Source organism: Neophocaena asiaeorientalis, unplaced genomic scaffold (assembly GCF_003031525.2).
Source record: "Neophocaena asiaeorientalis asiaeorientalis breed wild unplaced genomic scaffold, Neophocaena_asiaeorientalis_V1.1 scaffold443, whole genome shotgun sequence".
Taxonomy (NCBI): domain Eukaryota; kingdom Metazoa; phylum Chordata; class Mammalia; order Artiodactyla; family Phocoenidae; genus Neophocaena; species Neophocaena asiaeorientalis.
In genome coordinates, this window is record NW_020171808.1 from 2,839,716 (window position 1) to 2,862,761 (window position 23,046).

General features: G+C 47.2%; 1 protein-coding gene across 2 annotated transcripts in view; it reads right to left on the reverse strand.

Annotated features, from left to right (window-relative positions):
- Window positions 1–3,409: 3,409 nt before the first annotated feature.
- Window positions 3,410–23,046, reverse strand: part of IFT88 (intraflagellar transport 88) — a 64,660-nt gene continuing 45,023 nt past the window's right edge. For both annotated transcript variants that reach the window (XM_024752894.1, XM_024752830.1), the window contains 7 exons: window positions 22,734–22,849; window positions 20,928–20,980; window positions 19,212–19,277; window positions 15,810–15,916; window positions 8,392–8,458; window positions 3,947–4,057; window positions 3,410–3,729 (listed from right to left, as the gene is read on the reverse strand). In XM_024752894.1, the coding sequence (XP_024608662.1) occupies window positions 3,608–3,729; window positions 3,947–4,057; window positions 8,392–8,458; window positions 15,810–15,916; window positions 19,212–19,277; window positions 20,928–20,980; window positions 22,734–22,849 (642 nt within the window). In that variant the 3' untranslated portion in view covers window positions 3,410–3,607. The remainder of the gene's footprint in view (window positions 3,730–3,946; window positions 4,058–8,391; window positions 8,459–15,809; window positions 15,917–19,211; window positions 19,278–20,927; window positions 20,981–22,733; window positions 22,850–23,046) is intronic.

A 23,046-nucleotide genomic window follows, 5' to 3' on the forward strand; every position in this document is an offset into this window, starting at 1 on the left:
CGGAGGCGCGGACACGTCCCGAACGGAGCCGCGCGGCGCTGAGCGGAAGGAGGCGCCTCGGCTGGAAGGGAAGTCGGCCGGGTCCGGCCGCCGCGAAGAGCCTCCCGGACGAAGGCGCCACGGGAGCGGGACGGGCACCTGGAGAGGCGCGCGCAGGGCCTGGAAGCAGCTTCTTCGCCACGACTTCCTCTGAGGGACTGGAGATGGAGAGCGTTCCGAACGGGGGGCGGGGGCGCTTCTCCTTCCCCCAGACACCAGGAAGCGGTCCTTATCTGACCCACTAGCACCTCCGAAATACAAGCACCAAACATTCTACCCAGCTTGCACTTTTATGGCCGGAACTGGGCATCCTTGGGCGCTCCAGGGTCGGGAACTCCTGCTTCGTGATGCCGGGACTGTAAGCGCGCGGTCATGTAAAATAAGCCTAATACTTTGTAAATAAAGAAAATATACTTACACGAGGGAATTCTATTTCAAGAACCAAAGCAAACGTGCTCGTTCGTTCATTCTGTAAATGAATGCTTAATGCTTTTTAGGTGGTGGGCTAGTGAATACGGTCATTTTACGGCAGTCGTACTTGGCCAATGAAAACAAATGATTGGTAACAGCTGAAAGGTTTTCGAAGGTATAGAAAATACATAATTGATGGTTCTCTAAATGCTTTCCAGCTTTGGTATTTGACTGCCTTGTAAATCACTGGTTAAACTACATTTCAGTTATGCTGTGTAGAAAAACAACACTTGTATGCCTTGAATATTCTATAACTGAAGAGTTTAGGGATTGTCCTATTGACTGCTCAAAATCCCACAGGAATCTCCAATTTAAGCCATTTAAGCTATTTACAGCTTGGTGAGTAAACGTTTGTTTTGAGGTTACAAAACTTTTTTTCTGATTAGTAGAGAAATTGTGTTCTTTCTGGTAAAATGGGAATAAACATATCAGTACACGAACACATACTGTTTTTTTTTAAAGGTGGTAGAAGTGTGGGAATCCTTTAGGAGACAGCAGTTTCATCCTTTGAAAGGTAAGGCGATACAGCGCCAGACCGCTCATTCTATATATTCAACAAAATATCTTCCATTGTCTGATAACATGGCAACTTCTCTCTCCTCCCGTTACTTGGAAACGAAGGTATTTACTTTCCAACACTTTTCATTTCATGAAAGATCATAAACTACTGAAGATGCTTGCCCACTTGATAGAACCTGTAATTCGTTTCTGTGATGCTAAGCAGAGTTGAGAAATTGTCTTCTCAACAGGTGCAAAATGTAGTCAACTGCCCTCAAACCCGAACATATTTATGAACGTGTGAAATAAACATGCTCTTAGTTCAGTCCAACATTAAGACGAGTGAGAAAAAGGCAACAAAATACTCAAAAGCAGCCTCGTCATGTTCCCTTGGAAGCTAACTCCTCTACAGTGTTCTCCGCAACGAGAGCCGTTCCTCTCTCAGCCCCTGGATCACTCAGTCCCCCAGTGCCAGACTGGCTGTAGCTCCCTGGCATGGGAGCTGGGGTAGGGGTGGCTACGTCCACTTACCTTCCTGGGTTACTGACGGATCCAAACCTCCTTCCCTCCTCCGAAGGTCAGGTCTCCCCACCAAGAGTTCTGTCGTCTTCTCGCGCAGCACCTGGAGGTCCCACCACGCCTGCACCTCATTCCCGCACCTTTAACACCTGTGGAGGAGCCACCCAAGACCCAGCCTCTAACTGGCTACCCCAGCTCCACCTGCTTTCCCCCAGCACATCTCGACTCTGGAAGCCTGCGCTCCCCCACGGCAACCCCTGCGCTCATTACCGGGAGCGGCTCCCCGTCCGTCCGAGTGTGTGAGTGGCCCCCGACACCAGCACCTTCTCTCCGCACCTGCCCTGTAGCTGGCTGTCTGACCTCGTCTGCTGACCCTGCCTTTTCACCAGGCGAGTCCTAGTTTCCCTTCTCGGCTGGGGCAGAGTTGGTGGTTCGACGCGATCACCACGCCCCTGCAAACACCCTGGTCCCTTGTTCCTTTTTCGCTCTGTGACATCTGCCTGGGACAACCCCACTCTGTTCCGTTCATACAGCTGGGCGTGCGCCGCATCTCAGATGGCCATTCCACACGCAGGCCTGTCACACTTTCCGAGTTATATACTTCTCCCGAGATGACCACCTCAGAGAAAGGCAACCCCGGCCGTTCAGCGCCTCCGCCACAAACGCTGCCATCGTGCTTTCTCCTCTTGCTCACAACCCGCACACAGGCCACCGGTAACTCTCCTGAGCTCTCCCTCCCAAACGTGTGCTGGGCCGCACCGACCCTCACAGCCCCCAGGCTTCCCTCTCCCACGCAGGCCTCCCGCCCCAGCCAATCCCCTCAGGGCGGCGGGCTCGCTGCTCCCGAGGTTAGACCACGTCACGTCACGCGCCCTCCCCCAGCGAAATCTGCCAAGGGCGCCTTCGCTGTTACCGCGGCAGAGTGAAGCTCCATGAGGCCCGGCCCTGCCCCGGGGGCCCGGGCCTTCAAGCTCCCCACCGGCGCGCAACACCCCCGAAGCGCGTCTGCCTGCTGCTGATACAAATGCCCCTGGAGGGCTTCCCCAGCTCACCTCCTCCACTTCACTCTCTTCCCGCCCTTAACAACACCCAAAGCCCATCAAAAAAAATACACTTGTTGTCTGCCTCCCCCGCCAGAATTTACGCTCTTTGAGGGCAGGGCCTTGCTGTCTTGATCACGACCGTAGCCTCAGACTCCCACACACACTAGCCGTTTAGTGCATTTGGTGAACGCCTGCCCCATCAGATCATAACTTTTTCTGCGAGCAGGGAATGTGCTCTGGTTTTGGTGTTTCCTCTCCCGCACCCAACAGAAGTGTGCATGCCGTGGAAACAACGTAAAGTGAGGTGGAGGGTCCATCCTCTCTCGTGAAGTGTTACAGACCGGTCACGTCTCCCCTGACTGCCCACCACCGCACTCCTCTGGACGGGGCCCGCCAGCCAGACATACCGTAAGAAGGATGCACGCAGTCCTGGCTTCGACCCCGCACCCCGCGTTTCACCGGGAAGCACAACTCGAGGCTGCCGCGCTCGGGGCTGAAGGGGCCACGGGCTGCTGTTCTCTCACTACTTTACTGCCCCCAAACAGCTGCTTTACTAGTGCTGGAATCCCCACAACGCAACACTTCCAAAGCAACTTACCTGAATACAGACTCATCAAGGGTACGTCCCAGCACAGCTGTCAAGCTGCAAACCATGAAACCACTAGAGTGTTTCTATTACTCACACGTTGTTTCAATGAAATCACAGAAGACAGCAGCACACACTAGTAATCAGTGAGTGATCATACTTACGTGTGTGGAGGTCCTAGGGAGTGCTACAAGATCTATTTCTTACTGTGGGTCAATGTTTTCAAGAGGGTAAGTCAGTCTCTGGCCTAAAGTATTATTTTCACATGTTTTTATTCCATTAAAAGCAAACCAAAATCTAAATCCGTACTCACAGAACAGAATACACTTATTTAAAGTTTTGACAGTGTGCAAAATTAAAGTCTGGGCATTTAATCCAAACTTTAACATGAGTATTATCTTGTAAGGCGATTCCTTCCCTCTAATTAATAAATAATACATTAAAATATATATTATTCTGGAAGCAAATCATCTCCTAATTCTTCATCAGCAAAATCATCCTCGTCGACTCTCTTTCTGGCTGCAGTTCTGGGTCTTTCTATTTGCGGGCCAAGCGGATCCACATAGGAGGCGTCTAGGTTTCAGAACAGATGGTTGCATTAGAGGAACAGGGAAAGACAGCAAATGTGAAACCAATGAGGCTCATCTTCAAAACTGAACAACCCAGGATGAAGAGAAACGCTCTCCCAAGTCACGTAAAACTTGTCTGTGCTGGAAAACCCTTAATAACGCCCAGGTGGACGCGTCTGCCCGTCCCTTCCAGTCCAGACCTGCCAGGCCCGGGCACTTGCCTAGCTCCTTGTTACTGCTGCTGTCGTAAGGCTCCTCCATCCTGGGCAGGGCTCGGAGCTGGGCGCTGAGCCGCTCGCCTCTGCTACCGGCACCACAGTTCTGGCCGCCGTCTGGAGACACAGGAGCAAAAGCACATGTGTTCAGCACGGTGGGCAACACCACACTGCGTTACAAATCTTAACGTCTACTTATCTGTCAAGAAACAGGAAGGCTGTTTCATCTGACAGCCAATTTCCGAAGGATGTAATCCTTGTTTTTTGAAATTTAAAAGAAATCTCTTGTTGGGAACCTATAATATAGTCAAAGCATCACTCAAGAGTAGGCTTCATCAGACCCTTTCCACCGTGTGCTTGGAGACACTGGCGGACACCCCCTGGCGCGGAGTAGGGCAGCGGGTGGGGGGAAGGGTCTGGGCTGTCGCCCACGTGGAGCCTGGGAGCCGTCAGAGGCCTGGGCAGGTGAGGGGCGGGAGAGGCCGGCGAGCCTGGCCCAGGCACCGCCCCCCAACTCTTCAGAGGCCTGCAGAATGAGTACAGAAGGGGTCAGATGTGCCCAGCAGAGGAGGATAGATTCTGGCCCAATTTAAGGAAAAACCTTAAAAGGATTATAGAGTCCAAATATGGAATGGAAATAGTGCATAAGAGACGTTCACACCCAAGACAGAATAAAAATTAGACTGAAAAACGCAGTAAACCATTAAGTATCACACACGGTAAACGACCAACAATTTTAACACAAAACCTTCATAACCCAGTACGCAGAGTCAGTCAGCAAACCCGCTGTTCCCCAAGGGCAGACGGGGCCGCAGGAGAGGCCACCTGTCCGGCTCCCGGCCTCGGGAACACGCTGTCCCTCTCACCCCTCATCCCCGCGGACACTACGGGGCGGCCAAGTGGACCCTGAACTCGTGGAGCTCAGCTCTGCCTATGCACGTGCATTTGATTTGTTTTTCTCAACTGATGTTTTGGCACCGAGCTGTTAAAACCTGAAGCCAAAATCTTGCATTTAAGGGTAATGCATTTTTTATTTCACGTACTTAAAACAAGTTCATTTCATTTTAAGCTTATTCTGTAAAAAACAAACTAAAGCAATGAAAATCCTACAAAGCTCTAAAGCAAACGCTGCTGCTTCCCAGCGCGATTTGTGTAAGTGATAATAATAACACACTGTTTGCCCAGCATCGGCCCATGCAGGCGGGTCTCACACCACCTCCCGGGGGGAAGCCCCTGTGGGTGACGGAGCCCGGAGGCTGGGTGACCAGAGACTGCCACATACGTGAACGTGGGTTTGGTGGTAGTAGCGGTGGTGACCTATTACATACACAAGGCCGCATGTAATCTGCATTCTCTCCTTTGAGATACAGCATTGGTTCTCCAGGTGTGGTCCCAGGACCAGCAGCGGCAGCTGGGACCTGGTCAGAAACACAGGACCCCGGGCCGGTCACCGGGGTTGGGGGCTCGGGTCTGTTTTAACCAGCCTTCCCAGTGACTCTGCTACACACTCAAATCTGCTACCCGTGAGGAAGGGCGCTGAGGTCAATCAGCAAATTAACAGAGACCAGAGTCCGGTGCACAGAAAAAGAACAATTTTCAAGGGCCCTCAGGCATTTCAGAAACAGCCATTTTATACAAACGAATAATTACGATGACATGTTCCCTATGGTCCTCTCTCCTAGGCAACACTTTTAAAAACCTAGTTGTAGGCACTGCACTTATTTTAACACATCATACTTAACAGCTCCAGGCTGGCCTCACCTGGATCCATATAGAAAATTGTCCCTTTCCCCTATTTGAGCTGCGGGTCTCATCCAGACAGAGTGCCAGAGAGTTCCAGGCTGAGACGTGCGCCGCTGGGTCTCCCGGAGCAGAGGTGGAAGGTGGTGGGCCCCGGGCACCCTTCAACACGCAGGCCGTGCTAGGAGCTTGAGGGATGGCCAGTGACCTCGGCCCACGGGGGGCTGCAGGGGGCAGGGGCGGGACGCTGCTGAGGGGGGGGCTCGTCCACGGGGCCCAGGGTGTTCCGGGGGCCGCAAGGCGAAGCAAGGAGGAAGCCCGGTGGGCTCAGACCCCAAAGCTGGGCGGGCTGGCCCCCGGCCTGTGCGAGCTGGAGGGGGGCTGAGAGCCAGGCTCCGGGGACAGGGAGGGGCCCCAGGAGGAAGTGGGGTGTCGGCAATGATGGGAAACCAGGAACAAAAGGGCAAGTGTAGAGAGAGAGAGAGGCAAGCCCCCCGGGAGCCGGGAGCTGCTTTAAACCTGCCGCAGAGCCAGGCCCACGACCCCTGGCCCACAAGGCCCACGGCCAGAGCTTCGGTTCCAAGAAGCGTGTTTGTGCCCCAGGACTGCCTGTTTGTGCTGGGCTGCAACACACTGGATGGGAGAAAGGAAAACTTACTAAGAGAGAAACGGCAGTGGTGGGGAGGCTGGCCCAGGAGGCGCCCTCCTCTGCGCGGGGTGGCACGTAGGAGGTGGGTCGGGGGCCACTCTCTGGGGTGGACACCGTCCTCTGGGCTCCAGCCCAGCACCAGCAGCTCTCAGGACACCTCGCTCGGAGGGCTGGAGTCCCCCAAGTGGACCCTGAACGTGAGGACCCCCGAGGGCCTCAGCGACACTTCACAAGCCCACAAGCAGGTGACCAGGGAAGGCCCTGCGGACCGAGGGCAGGCTTGGTGATGGGTGTGCGTTAGGGTTACTCTGAGCTCAAGATTTTCAGCGGGACAATCTTAGAGGGTGGTGAATCTGGTCCTAGAACTCAGTAAGTAACTGACACTTTCCTGCGGGTTACTCCTTCGAGGGACACGCAGTTCAAGAGCTCGCACCTCGGCCAGCTGGCGGGCTGCCCAGACCCTCCCCAAGCTGCTTCAACGCTTTTGGTAGACGCAGGCCCACAGCCCCTCAACGACAATCCAAATTCCAAAGAGCTCTAAAGCCAGGTTTCCAGGCAGAAACACAACTTCGCGTCAAGAATAAAGCCTGACTTGACCTGCAGCTATTCCGGGCCATTACTTATCCTTAGTGTGAATATCCACGCTTCACTGAAGCAGTGAGACTCCTTTGACTCGGAGGTGCTCCCCAGGGGAGGTACAGGGTACGTGGCTAATGCGTCACAATACATCTTCTCTAAACTCCGCAAAACGCTGAATTCCACCGCAGGTGGCCCTGCTGGACAAGGGACTGAGAGCTGCTGGGACAGGTCTCCAGACCAGGACCTGGATGGAGGGCCACCCACACGCATGGGGTGGGGAGGGGCAGAGGGGGGGAGGTGAGGGGCGGCCCCGGCACACACAGGGCCCAGGCTCAGGTCCGCCCTGCCAACTTCTCAAGCTCTGGGTGCTGGTCCCTGGGACCAGGGACCCAGGCCAGGCCTGGGGCTTCTGCTGGAGCAGCTGGACTGACCCTCGGGGAATCCAGATGTCCCACTGGACCAGGCACGGCACTGGCTGTCAGCGCCTGGGTGCCTGGGTGCACCGAGGGAGCAGAGCTCCGCCCTCGAGGGTGCTCTCCGTCCCAGCCGCGCCCCCACCCCCCGCCAGGCGGCGCCCTCAGCAGATCAGGGCTCGTGTGTCTTTCCAAGTCGATCCTGATTTCCTTGAGGGCAGGGGCCCCGTCTCATTCGTCCCCATGTCCTCGGCACCCAGCGTGCATCCAGTAAATGAACGAACGAAAGAAAGGCCTCCCTAAACCGAGGGTCGCATTTCTCTTTGTTGTGACTCCTGACCACAGACAGACACAAGAGGATGACGTCAGGTCCTGTCTGCACGACGGTGCTACTAGTGGACATGATACGGATCCCAATTTAGCATTTGTTTTTCTAATTAGTTTCTTTAAAACCATCCAATTTCCCCTAAATATAACTTCTACTATCCCCTGAAGTAGAGACAGAAGGTAGATTTTGTTGATGGGGAAAAAGGGGAGGAAAACTTAACAAACCTTCTTATTAAGTAACAGTGTCCCCAGCAGTCACAGAATCGCCCAAAGCAACAGCATTTGCGTGGCTGGTCCAGAGACACACAGTGGCTACGGCTGGGACCATGGCCATGCCGCCCAGTGCCCAGACCGGCACCACTTCTACACTACAAGTGTATAGGTCTGTCAGCATCCAGGTGACGACCCCAGGCCCCATGGCGCCTCCTTATAACGTAATCTAAAAAACGTGACACAGTAAAACCCACTAGTATGGACACCTGTGATAATCTATCCAATGTGAACTGTCTATTCATCAATTAGCAGAAACGGGTCCGTTTATTCAGGAACCAACACCCACCAACACCTACAGACACTCGGTTACACAGCAGCTGGTGCTCACAAAAGGAGAGCAGGTGAAGTTCTACTGTGTATAAAACAAACAAACAGGACATTTTCAGATTGCTTCAAGGTGCTTCTAGAAGCCCATGTACTAGAAATCTGTCAACTGGCACGTCCGGGGGGACAGGAACAGGGACACTCACCACTGCCAGCACTCCCGTCTCTCCTGCCGCGGAGACCCCCGCTGCCGTCCCTGCCGGACTTGGTGCGCTAAAGCAAGAAGGTGACACGTTAGAAGGACATACTGGATGTCAGCTGTACTGTAATGAAAACAGGAATAAATGATAGTCCTTCAAGGTCAACGATAACCAAGCACCGATTTCTAAAACACATGTTAAACTGTGCGTCCCTTAGGCCTTACTGTCCTGCCTCCCGAGGCTGGGCTCACTGGGAGTGGCCCCTGAGTCGGCCCCGCAGGAGGGAGGCCTGGCTGCCTTGTAAGTACGGGGGAAACCCTGAGAAGGGCCACCAGTCCCGCCAGACACGCGAACGGCACTCAGGCTTCAAAGTGCAGGGTCGCCCTTGCTTCTGCAAACAACTTAAAAACCAAGTATTTCCCAGATGTGAAAGCTCAGGTCTTAAACGCAGTGGCTGAAGGGGTGGAGGGAGAAGGGGACCTTGCGAATGGGCTATTTCTGCTTTAGCCCCACTTGACATGACTAAAGGACAACAGGGTTTTGAAAGTCAACTTCCACAATAAAGGCACTGTTAAATCTCAATACCTAAGATCTGCCCAACAGTCTACTTTCTTAGACACCAACTCACCCTTAAGACATAAGAATTATCTCCAAACTGTGACATTCTTAGGTTTCTTTTTACACGCTTTGCTGCGCCTAAGTTAGAGCTTCTGATTAAACGCTAACTCCAGGCTCTTGTGTGAATAATGGTTTGTTTAGAGAAGAGGGTAGTCAGTGAGCAGAAACAGACGGCTTTTGACAACTATTTACACTTGAATTAAAATTTCTTAACATAGACTGGTATCTTATTTAGATCTTCAGTAACGTAAACATAATTTCATCATTAATTCAAAGGACACCATTTATTCCCCCAACCCTGACAACTTCCCAAATATTTATAAATTATCAGGTCACGGATGGGATTACTGACACTGTAGTCTCCTAGGAAGAAAAAAAAAACAATCCTTTTCAATGATTCAAGACTCATTTCTGTAGAGACACAGATGTAGAGAAACAAACGTATGGACACCAAGGAGGGGAAAGTGGCAGGGGCGTGGGATGGTGGTGGGATGAACTGAATCGGGATTGATATGTACACACTAATACGTATAAAATAGATGACTAATAAGAACCTGCTGTATAAAAAATAAAATAAAATTCAAAAAACTAAAAGACTGGGCTTCCCTGCTGGAGATATGTTTGCATATATTTGTAAAAATGCCTGGGATTATGAAATGTCAAAATGCTAACAGTGACCTCAAAGTCGTGGCTGAACGATTTTCACTTTTTCCTTAACACATTTTTTTTTTTTTTCGGTACGGGGGCCTCTCACCGTTGTGGCCTCTCCCGTTGCGGAGCACAGGCTCCGGACGTGCAGGCTCAGCGGCCATGGCTCACGGGCCCAGCCGCTCCGCGGCATGTGGGATCTTCCTGGACCGGGGCACGAACCCGTGTCCCCTGCATCGGCAGGCAGACTCTCAACCACTGCACCACCAGGGAAGCCCCCCTTAACACATTTTTATTTGAATTAAAACGTTACTTACAAAAGTAATCTACCTGAATTTTTAGAATAACATTTGTTTCTTCAATAATATGAAAAAAAAAAGATGCCATACCCACTTTGGGGGAAACAATGAGAGAAGAAGGTACAAAGAGAAGAGGAACAAAGTAGATATAAATAAAATGATGGAAAATTAAACAGGTAAGTGTTGGGAAAGTGTTTTCTCCCCGCCGTGAACACACGACACTGCTCTCCTGCAGGGGACAGGCAGAGTCTCCAGGACCCGCACAGCCCCACATTGTCACACTGTCACCTGGCCCCGGAGGACAGTGGTCACAGGACCCAAGGGTGGGGGCTGCAAACTCTCGCAGCGATTTGACGTTTCTGACATCCAAGTATGTGGTCGTTTTCTAGCAATGTCGGTGACAGACTGGGACAAACCTAGGTTCACCGTGGACGGTTGTGAAGGCCAGCCGAGAACACTGTCCTCGTCTTACTGAAGAGAACCAGGTCTGGAGCGGACTGGGGTTGGGGAGGAAAGCCCAGGGTTCCGTCCACCATCCTGGGCTTTTATTCCGTAAGAATTAGATTTCTGTCTTAGAACAAGGAGCAGTTGTTACCTAGTTAAGGATCCTTAAGAAGACTGGCTCTGACTTCAAATTCAAGAGAAAACAGAATTTAAGACGCTTCTTTGCAGCTTCAACTCCAAAGAACTCACGAACGTGGACGCACCTTCCTGCCCTCAGACCTCTCTCACACCTTCCCGTCTCCACGCCAGGCCCTGAGGTCCAGCCACACCTCCCCCGGGGACCACTCGGACCCCTGGTCGTGGGCCGAACCCCATCCAGTGCACACGCTGCGTGTCTCTGCTGGGCAGCAAGCGACCTGTGTTTGTCTCGTTCTCCTGCCAGGTGACGAGCAGCTGGAGCACCTCGTCCATGTCAAGTGTCTCCTGAACAGGTGAACCAAGGACCCAGCACAGGGTGATGCCAGCAGGCAAGGACTCCACGGCCTTTAACCAGAGTGTCGCGGGAGTCTCACCCTGGAAAACGTCACGGCCCAAATCACCACACACTTGATACCAAGGATGAATGCTATATGAATTATCCTGTGTTTCTGTTGAACTTTATAAATGCAGTAACGTATAAAATGGGCGAAACATTCTCGCAGCTTGCATTACATACGTAAACTTTAAAAATTTTGCATTTTTCCTTCACAGTTAATTTAAAGCTGTGCCTTTATGAGATCTTCATACAAAATCTTTTTCCTTTTAAGAACTTTTAAGAACACTTTTAAGACCAAAAGGGTTTCTGCTCAACTAGCTTCTGGTAATAACTGGAAATTTGAGGATAAGTACCAACTATATTTTACATTAGTTTTGAATGTCACATATTATTTTAAGTTGGCCAAAAGAAAGAATCTCTTGAAATTATTTGATTTCTTTGGGGGGAAAATGGCAAATACTGGGAGAGGAATTCTCCTTTTGAATACTGTGAAAATTTAGAAATTCGATTTTTAAAAAGGAACAAATTATTAATGTACTTCATTTGTGAATGAGCAATTAAAACTTTGTGTTTTGGGGGCTTCCCCGGTGACGCAGTGGTTGAGAGTCTGCCTGCCGATGCAGGGGACGCGGGTTCGTGCCCCGGTCCAGGAAGATCCCACGTGCCGCGGAGCGGCTGGGCCTGTGAGCCATGGCCGCTGAGCCTGTGCGTCTGCAGCCTGTGCTCCGCAGCGGGAGAGGCCGCAGCAGTGAGAGGCCCGCGTACCGGAGAAAAAAAACAAAAAAAAACTTTGTGTTTTGTAAACTCTTTCCCCAACTTCCTTTTCCCTCCTCACCGTTTCCTTTTGTCCCTTAACCCTCTTTGGTGTGGGCTGGTATTTTTCTCTTCCTTGGCGTATTTAAATACTCAGCCTTCAACCCCTGTCTTCCCATTTTGCTCTCTTCCATTCGTGCAATAAAGTTTGAAGAGTTCCTTGCAGCTAACGTTCTTCTGTTCAGCGAAGCGAAAACGCGAACTGTCTCTTAAAACCCAACAGTGCTGGAGGGCGGCTCCACCCAACGCCCGGGACTGTTTGCCACGGCTCTGCGGAACAGGGCACAAAGCTCCCACCCCGCCCAGGAACACAGGCCCCCAGCACAAAGGGGAGAACAGCGCCTTCTCCATAAGTGTTCCAGAAGAGGACGCACTTCTCTGAAAAGTCAGCCCAGAGAAATGAGTTTCTAGCTTTCATGCTTTAAGACTGGAGCTGGGGGCCTGGGGAGGTCCATCACCCCCATCCACATAACCCTGAATCTGTTTATCTTTCCTTCTTAGGTCTACACAAATCCCTTTCCGTTTTAAAACAGTTTTAAAAAATCCACGGCCTGATTTATTTTGTGTTTACTTTTCCCCCGTAAAGCAGATTCTGTATCCTGAGCTGGTGTTTGACCGTTTGAAGGTAACCCTTAGGAAGCATAACACCACACCAGTGCTTCTGGAATTCATCTGTGAGTAAAAAGTTAGTTTGAGAACTTGTTTAAAAACCACATAGATTCTTGGACTCCATACCCAGAGACTTTAATTCTGGGGCTGGGGTAGTCTGGGGTGAGGCCCAAGACTTTGTAAGAAGCCCAGGCGATTCTGAGGCTCTGAGGGTCCACAGGCCACACTTGGGGAGCACTGTTCTGAGGCCCTAGCTCTGATCAAATTAGAGTGAGCTCACAGAGGTACATTCCAGTTTAGCTCATGGAGTGAGCTACCAACTTCCTAGATGCAGAAAAGGAAGGACTATACACCAACTGAAAGTAATTACTCTCATCATCCTTTTCCTCTACTATCCGTAAGAGAGCAAGGAGCCTGGACTCAGAAGCTGGCCTTCCTGGGTGTGAATCCGAGGCCTACCCCCCACAGCTGTGTGACCTGGAGAAAGTTGCTTTGCAACCACGGGCCTCAGGTTTCTCATCTTAAAGAACAGTAATAATAAAACCACATCCAGCATCATAGCATAGGACTCCTGTGACGACTAAACTGGCCGGTACGTGCAAAGGGCGAGAGCCGCCCGCGCTCGTCGTGCACTGCGTGTTGCTGCTGCTGGTCGCGGATGTCCAGCTGAGCAGACAGCATCAGCTGGGAGGAGGGCAAACTGCAAGCAGAGGAGGGAGATCAGGAAAGGCCACCCAGCCTCTTCACTCCTTTTCCTTTCTGCTGCCAAACTTCTGCCACCGTCAGCACTTGCAGGGGAAAGGACGGGATAAAGACTGGGGCTCAGCTCTGCATTCCTTCTAGCAGCTCAGGTAAAGGTGTGGCGTGCTTATCCAGGACATCCCTGGTCTCAACCCTGTGGCTGGTTCCCAAACGTCTCCAGCTAACAATATGGACGAGCTCGACTGCAGACGCTCACAGAGGCCCACGGTGCTTTAGCAAGGAACACCTGAAAGCTAGACAGCCTGCAGAGAGTCACCAACTGGGAAAAAGATACCTAACCGTGTGGAAATATTCAAAGAAATCAAGATATATCTGTACAACAGGTATTACACAGGCCTCGGCAATGATTTTATGAAGAAATCCTAATTACAAAGGAAAAACGTTAAGTTTTTGCATTGAGACAGATTCTAAACAGGAGACACACAGGAAGAGTAACAAGAAGTTTTAAGTTCAAATTTAGAAAAGGATAGCATCCTTACTTCAGGCGTTGATTTGTGACGTTTTGTTTCATAACGAATAGCGTCTCATGCACCACGCAGCCAGGAAACAGGGCGCCTGCCCCACGGCTCACAACCTAGACAAACGCACGGGGGCACGCAACGACTTCCCAAGAAGGCGGCTCTCATACCCACAGGACTGCTTCTCCGTAAGCCTCTGCTCTCTTTCCTAGGACTGACCTTTTCCACTAACTTCCCCCTCAATTTTGTGTTCATATGTAAAATATAAGTGAGAAAACACCAAGAAAATGTTTCTCTTTATGTAAGATTTAATAAGCAGTCCCGAAGAACAACGGAGAAACTGGTCTCAAGGAAACAGAAAGAAAGTGCTCTGTGGATAAGGACTGTGACGTAAAGGAAGACGAAGGAACGGCTGGGACGAGAGCGTGTATCTAAGTGATGCAGGTGCAGTGCGGCAGTGATAAGGCATTAGGAAGAGAGACACTGCTCGAGAACAGCGACACAGCACTCACTTGGGTAAGCAGGTAAGGTAAGCACTGCGTAATTTAAACGCATCAACTGTAACTCGCCTGAGCTTACTAAGTGTCCTTAATTACGCCATGGCGAGTACAACATAAGGATAAAAGGTCAGGTCTATGAGAGACACAGACAAAAGCTGACTATGTTCACTGAATACACAAATCCTGTGATGAAGAGGAATCAACAGGCTGAGTAGTAATTAGAAAGGAAAAGCCGTTGCAGTGACATTCGATACTCATTTACAACAGTAAAATCACAAGCCCCCATGAGCAAACGAGAACCATCAGGACAGGGGGTGCAGTGTGGGGGGGAACCGCGGGGCGATGGGCCGCCACGTCAGAAGGAGAGGAGCGCCTGTAGCGGCCCAGGCCGTCTAGATTCAAGGAGGGCAGGGGCTGGCGGGGGGCTCTGAGGAGGGTGTGTGGTGGCCACAGGTCTCGACCTGACCCCTCAATTTCACTTCCCAGGAGTCCTTGGAATCCATGTTTCCTAAAGCCTGAGTGCGGCCCCCGGAAGCAGGAGCTAGAAGGCTCCCAGCTCCTCACTGGGGTGGGGGGCGTCCGGCCGGGAGGCCCACTCCCACTCGGCTGCGGGGTCAGCACATGGGCCCCATGCGGGATCCAGAACTTGCCTGAGCTCATGTGCACCGCTCAGTCACCATTCATAAGTGACAAACCACTGATGCTTAAACTTACGAAGTCTGAAGACTCCCAGATGCACCCACGGTTCTACACTAAGTAACTTCACAGAACTAGTTTTGAGCTCCAAAGAATTTCATGGTTTGAAATAGATACTTCTTTTTGATTCTTCTTAATGAAACAAATGTAATAGTAATTATGATGAGTTATGATAATCTGAACTTCCAATTTGTACTAGTTTAATTTTACAGAACGTTCACGCAGGTTATCTAATTAAATTAGCAATTGGTACGTGGTATTCAGCTGGTCTTCACAGCGGGTTGTAACTATATACCCTAGCAGTGGCATTTTAATACCAACTTGATGTTTTATAGGATTTTTAAGGTCATGCTCATAATGCTTTTGCAACTGACAATTTAAAAAAGAGAATAAAACAATCAGGTCACATCCTCAAAGCAAAAACAAGATAACGACATTTTGAAAGCAAATACGAAATTTAGATTTAATTACCCAAGGTAATTAAATTTTTAGAAAAGCTTAAGCTTAAAGAATTTTCTTTCTATGGAAGGCGGATACTCAGAAATCATGTTAAAGTTTTAAATATTCTAGGCTCAAACACAGGAGGGATTATTCTCTCACAGAAGTAAAACACTGCAGGGAACACAGAAATACACCTGAAGTCTCTGTATCAGCCATCCTCAGAGCCGTGCCCTACGATGCAACACAGCAGCCCAATGAACTGCTGTTGTAGGCAAGTGACTGTCTCCTGGTCTCCACAGGCCACGAGACTCTCCGGCTGAAGTTACGTCTACTTAACCTGCGGTATTTTGTACTGGAGAAATCACAATCGTTAGTCTACCAGTAGATTTCCACTAAAGACTACACTGAATCTATTGCACTTTCTCTGAGTAGGACTGAATTTTATCCTAAAACTAGAGTTTTAGTTAGTTTTCCTTTCATGCCACAGCAGAAAAATAACTGCAACTTAATTTTACTGGCAGAAGCCCAGACATCACTCAGATGAGCTACAGAAGGCTGACATTTTCAAAACTGACAGCAGTTTTCGGCTCACGTGACATACCTGCTCCCTGATTTCTTTCATTTTTTCCAATCTCTTGAGTTTTGTTGCATATTCTTGAACTTCTTTTAATCCAATATCTGTGCAGAGACGAACCAAGAAACGTAGACCTAAATTATGAAAAATATTTTTAGAAAAGTATTTATCCATGGTGTTCAAAGAACAATAAATCAATAAGCTCAGTCTTCTGGGACCCGGGTAGGAATGCTGCTCACAAACAGGGTTTGTTTCTCTTGAAAAATCACTACACTTTGTATTCCTGGCCCTCTGAGAACTGACCTCCTGGGAAGACGGTTTAGAGGGACTCTGCCACCCGCCCTTCAGGAGAGACCACAGCACCTATAACCCGAGCCTTTATCTCCTCACCTGCTTCTCCTTTATACCACTTGCAACTCCTGACATACCATATACTTGTTTATTGTCTTTTTCTTCCCACTAGAATCCAAGCTCCATGAGGCCAGGATTTTGGTCTGTCTTGTTTTCTGCCACACCCACAGGGCGGGAACAATGCTGTGTACCAGCACTGCAGTCACCCCATAAGAATCTGTAAGTTAGTGACTAATTCATGACCATTAATGTATTACAAAAGTAATGGTCCTAAAATAATCTAAAATGTCCCACATTACTACTGCGTAAATTGCCTATGTATACATTTACCCTGATAACGCACAGTAAGAAGGTAATTTATATTTTCTACAAATAATACTCGACTACAGGTCAATTTTTGATAACAGAAGAATGTATTTTAAGACAAAATCACCCTTTGGGTTCATCAGAAAAGTACTCTGCTCAAAGTGAGACCTTACATGAGTGCGAGTGTTTTTCCTATGCTACCATAAGGCAGACTACTGATTACACCTGTTTTGAAAATTAAACAGGCCAAAGTACCTTGGACATTCCCCACAGCACAGATAATCACTCAACTTTTTTTTTTAAACACTTTTTCAAAAAAAATAAATTATTTATTTATTTTTGTCTGCGTTGGGTCTTCGTTGCTACATGCAGGCTTTCTCTAGTTGCAGCAAGCAGGGGCTATTCTTCATTGCGGTGCATGGGCTTCTCATTGCGGTGGCTTCTCTTGTTGCGGAGCACGGGCTCTAGGCGCACGGGCTCAGTAGTTGTGACTCGCGGGCCCTAGAGCACAGGCTCAGTAGTTGTGGCTCATGGGCTCTAGAGCATAGGCTCAGTAGTTGTGGCACACAGGCTTAATTGCTCCGCGGCATGTGGGATCTTCCCGGACCGGGGCTCGAACCCGTGTCCCCTGCACTGGCAGGTGGATTCTTAACCACTGCACCACCAGGGAAGTCCCAATCATTCAACTTTTACAGTGAATCTTAAACTCTCTCTAAAGAAAGAAAAGTGGCCTTGCCTGGAGATGCTCTCTTTGCTGTCCGGTGCGGAGGTGCTGCAGCTACTGCAGTGGTCCTCAACCGGCAGCAGCTACATCCCCAGGGGACACCTGACAATGTCATAACAGGAGGTGTGCTCCTGGCACCCAGTGGGTGGAGGGCAGGGATGTTGCTAGAACATTCTAGAATCCACAGGATGGTCCCACAGCACAGGATTATCCGATCCCAAATGTCAGTGCTGCCGAAGCTGAGAAGCTCTGCCCAGCAGACTGTTGGGTTTCCATTCCCCAAAAGCTATTACTGCTCTCATTTAATCTTTAAAGTATCAGTTCCCCAATGTGACTGAAGTTAAGAATCACATTAAAAGCTGTTAAAAAAGAAACAGGAAAATAAATAGATGAGAAAAAAAAAAAGAAATAGGAAAAATCAGATATCTGGGTCTACTGCAAACCTGAATGAGAATCTCTGTAGGTTGGGCTACAGATTTGTAGTTTTTACAAGTTTTACAAGTAATTCCCATGTATCCTGTTTTCAGACTGGCATTCGGAAACTGCTGTGAGCTAATGGACCCACATGTGACAGCATTACAAAACTCCTTGCCCCTAGGCTCTTACCAAAGGTCATAATTCTGAGCTCTCTGCTTTCACAAAAGTCAAGTTGAGAAAAACATTACTGAAGGAACATGCAGCACATCTAAGCCCTGGATCAGGCTGCGCCACTGAAAACGTGGCCCGGAAAAGATCTGTTTTTACTGAAATGTGCTGTTTTGTGTGCATGGTCATTGAAGGACAACATTCAAAACGGTCTTTTCAAACACATTATTTCATTTGTTGGAGGGATGTTAGTAAAGCTAGGAGCTATGACGTCTTCCAGTGACCTTTTATCTACTCTCCTCTGTGTCTCAACACAACTGAAGTAAGAGTTGAAAGGATTTTCTTCTTCCCAAGGAATTACTTTTTATTTCCTTATAAATAGTAAAGATTATAAAACCCACTGTATCTTCCCTTTTTCCTTTAGTCACAAAGCTACTGGGGCCATATATAGTTTAGTGAGAATATGAGACCTATGAATATGGTTATTTTGTACTTTTCTGGATCCTGATCTTGTTGCTGTTACTGTAACACTGTTACTTCAGGTTGCATCAAATCCACTGTGCAATAAGATTGGAAGAAATGAATATTTTATACAAAGCCAACTTTATAAAAGGGAAATAAGTTACATATAACATAATGTTTTAAAATTAATTTGCTACCAGTATCAGCAAGATTATCAATGTTCTATTATCATAAACACTAAAGGTATTTTTTCAGTCTCAAAAAGTTATAATTAAATGGATGGTTTAAAATGCCTTTTCTAGGGCTTCCCTGCTGGCACAGTGGTTAAGAATCCGCCTGCCAATGTAGGGTAGATGGGTTCGATCCCTGGCCCAGGAAGATCCCACATGCGGCGGAGCAACGAAGCCCGTGCGCCACAACTACTGAGCCTTCACTGTAGAGCCTGCGAGCCACAACTACTGAACCCACGTGCCACAACTACTGAAGCCTGCACGCCTAGAGGCTGTGCTCCGCAACGAGAAGCCACTGCAACGAGAAGCCCGCGCACCACAACGAAGAGTAGCCCCCGCTCGCCGCAACTACAGAAAGCCCGCCTGCAGCAACGAAGACCCAACGCAGCCAAAGATAAAATAAATTTATAAAAAATAATTTTAAAAAAATAAATTAAATGCCTTTTCTATAAAATACCATAGTTTATGAACTTTAAAAAATAATAAACCAAAATTTATTCTTAAAATTTCATAAAGCTTTGAAATATAGATCTGTTTACTACTGAAGAGAATTCAGTGGTATATTTAAATCCGTCAAGAATTAAATTCTATAAAAATGTGTACTTGCATAGTCAAATTTTCTGATCCTATAACCACATATTTAAACATGTACCGCAAATTATAGGTTGGTATCTATGTATGCAATTACTGTAGCAAAGGTAATTATTACATATTAGGACATAAAATGTGAGAACCTATACTTTCAAAGTTACAAAATGTAGTCTCACTTACATTCAACATTTTCTGGAAATTTTCTGTGAATATCTTTGTAAGTATCTAATGCTTTTTGGTAGTTACCTATAAGTGAAGGAGAAAAAACAAACATACTAGCAGATTATAGAAATGAACAGGGGTCAGCAAAATACTAATTTAAATTCAATATGCTGGCACCATTTCACTGGTTTAGAAGGATGACTTCCATGTTTGCCACAGGCATAAACAACCATTCCCAATATAACTTCTGTTTTTTGTTTGTTTGTTTTGGCTGTGCAGCATGTGGGATCTTAGTTCCCGCCCAGGGATCAAACCTGTACCCCATGCGGTGGAAGTGTGGAGTCCTAATACCTGGACCGCCAGGGAGGTCCCTCAATATAACTTCTGGAAGAAAATGTACAGACAAAATAAATCTGAAAAAGGCATAGAGCAGAAGTAAATGGTTGAAACTTAGTTCTACTTCTTAAAATGAAGTAATAACATTAATTTCAATGTTATTCACTTGGAAAAGATGAAAAATAACTTGTTTTGCAGTTTTTATATTCAAACATTAAAAAGTTTACAGAAAGCATTTTGTTTTGTAATAAAATAATTTAGCTTCACATGGCAGCAAAGATAGGAAAAACGAATTTTGGATCAAAGACTTTTGCTAAAATCTCAGGAAAGAGTTATGCCCTTACGTCTGGGCCTCCTGCACAAGGGGGTGGCCCGCCGGCCTCGGCGTCGGGGTGGAGGCTGAACAAGACGGAGAGCGGAGCACCCAGAGTGCGGCCAGGCCGGCTAAGGTGGCCGCTCTTCCCCTGGCCGCACACGCACACACGCACACACACACACACACACACACACACACACACACACACACACACACGTCACAGGACAGGCACTACATGCGCGCAGGCAACTCGGACTCGCCCTGACGTAAATGAAATGTGTATATAGAGAGGTCTTTCCGCCAACAGGAAACACGGTAACATTAGAGACCAACCCGCAAAATGACCTGAGGTCACACCGCACCTGTGTCCCGCTGCCACCTGAGGGGCTCTCGGAGGCGGACAGAGGGCCCTAAGAAACGGCGGGGACCGCTGCCGGTGGTCACGGCTCGTGCTTCCCTGGGGGAGGGAGCTCTCCCGGACATCTGGTTGCTCTATAAGAGGGACTGCATTTTTCACACTTAACTACATTAGCATGTTATTTTAACTAAACATTTTAACCGCAGTGTTAACATTTATCTCCTGCTTAATCCTGACATTTTAACAGTATCATTCACTTCATGGCTAGTCCCAAACCATTAACACACTGACTGCAGAACAGGCCAGCAGCACAGGACGAGATAAAGACTGACACTGAAAACACAACCAGGATGACTAGTGACATCTGCTGTACAAAATCAAGTCCTGCGGCCCCAGTTCTGGGCTCTCCTCAGCTTTTCAGGTGTGAGAGAGGCTCACACATTGGGCAGAGCACACAGGATGTTTAGAATGAGGTGACTAGATGGGACTTCCCTGGCGGCCCAGTGGTTAAGACTCCCCGCTTCCAATGCAGGGGATGCGGGTTAGTAAACGTAACTTTTAACTGTACGTAGTAAACACTGTGTCTTTCATATAATGTTTGATATGTGTACTTATCAAAAGTTAATCTTAATAAATCTACAATAGGAACACATTTATATGCATAATTACCTAAAAGATAGAAACAAGCAACATATATTAAAGTGAATAAAATTAAAGCATTTACCACTTCTTCTAAAACAACTAGCTACCATCAGCTGCCATTTCACTTGTGTAGGCCTGTAAAAGAAATTATGTGAAATTAGAGATGAAACAAAAATAATCTGTGATGGCCAAACAGTTTTATAAAGCTAAGCTACATATCGGTACTAGCTTTCAATTACTTTTTGACATTTGATTAGGTCGTCTTTATTATTAACAACAGCATATATACAATTTCCTTCATTATTATCTGTCATACTGATATTGGGAAATTTAAATTTAGAGCCCTTCAATTAACTCACACCTTTGTTTAGACACTCTTAGAAGAACTGCCTCGCCAGTTTGTGTAAAGACCACAGCATTCTATTTTAACCATTTTTATTACCTTTGCCATATCTTATACTTAGTACCTAAGGCTTAGAAACCTAGGTTTAGGCTTGCAAATTTAGTATCCAAGAGGCAATTTTTGACCTTGTGTTTGAACAATTAGACTTCAACTAAAAAGAAGGTAAAAAAGAAATCTATTCATTCTTTTTTTTCCCTTAAAATAGAAGTGAATTTCTTTTCTAAAATAAACATGACCAGAATTTCTAAAGACTACTACTAAAAATTTCTGAGAAAAACAAAATTTGAAGGAATAAAAGACTAGGGAATAATTTAATGCTCTCCTCACTTCTCTTTTATTTTTTTTCAAATTGAGGTATAGTTGATTTACAATATTAGTTTCAAGTGTACAACACAGTGATTCAAAATTTTTATAGATTATACTCCATTTATAGTTATTATAAAATATTGGCTATATTCCCTGTGCTGCACAATACATCCTTGTATCTTATTTATTTTATACATAGTAGTTTCTACCTCGTAATCCCTTACCGCTACCTTGTCCCTCCCGGCTCCCCTTTCCCCATATCTGATGTTAAAATTCAATTTGGCCAAACACAAAACACAACATGATATATCCCAATTATTTCTGAATAATGTATAAAACATTCTGATATGAATTTAAAGACATTTTTAAGAGTTTGATTTTTTTTTATAAGCTTGATTTCTGTTCTGTCTGAAGTTAATATTGCTACTCCTGCTTTTTTTAAAAAAATAAATTTATTTATTTAATTTTGGCTGCGTTGGGTCTTCGTTGCTGCACGCAGGCTTTCTCTAGTTGCTGCGAGCGGGGGCTACTCTTCGTTGCGGTTCGTGGGCTTCTCATTGCGGTGGCTTCTCTTGTGGGCTCTAGGCACGTGGGCTTCAGTAGTTGTGGCACGTGGGCTTCATTAATTGTGGCTCGTGGGCTCTAGAGTGCAGGCTCAGTAGTTGTGGCACACGGGCTTAGCTGCTCCGTGGCATGTGGGGTCTTCCCAGACCAGGGCTCAAACCCGTGTCCCCTGCATTGGTAGGCGGATTCTTAACCACTGTGCCACCAGGGAAGTCCTGATTTTTTTTTTTTCTTTTTTTTTTTTTTTCTGATTTTTAATATATAATGTACATCAATTACAAACTGAGACCAATGAAACATTTCAATTAGGACTCTTTCAGAAATGAAACTCTGTCTTTGGAATGAGAGAGTCATTTTCTGATTGATAAAGAAATAATACTTGTTTACTGAGATGTGAAAAAGAAAAATACACACAGAAAAGTACCTTGAAGGTATTTTTTAAAACACTTGCATAAAAAGGAAATATATTTATCATAATAAAGACCAAGTCAAATGAAACACAATACAAGAAAATCGAAACGATGCCTGAATGTTCACTAATAACTGTTCATGAACTCAGTACGTCTATCAGATTGTAGACATTTAACTAAACATAAAATCGTAACAGTTACCTACTGTATAAGAGAAGCTCTTTCAAAGTACTGAATGGCTTTTTCACAAAACTGGGTGTCGATGTAATAGGCCCCAAGCCACTCGATGACTTCAATATTGGACGGGAAATACCTATACGACTGGAAAGGGAGGTGTGACAAAAGAACTTCAGTCACAACGCACAGTTCACTCCCCAACATCTTCCCCACCAGCTGGATTAATTTATACAGTGTGACATTTCTTACTTAAAAAGTATGAGCTGTCACAAGTACTGTTCAAGTTTTGAAACTATATAAGATTTGGAAAACTTAAGATTTGTTTGACACATTCTTCAATT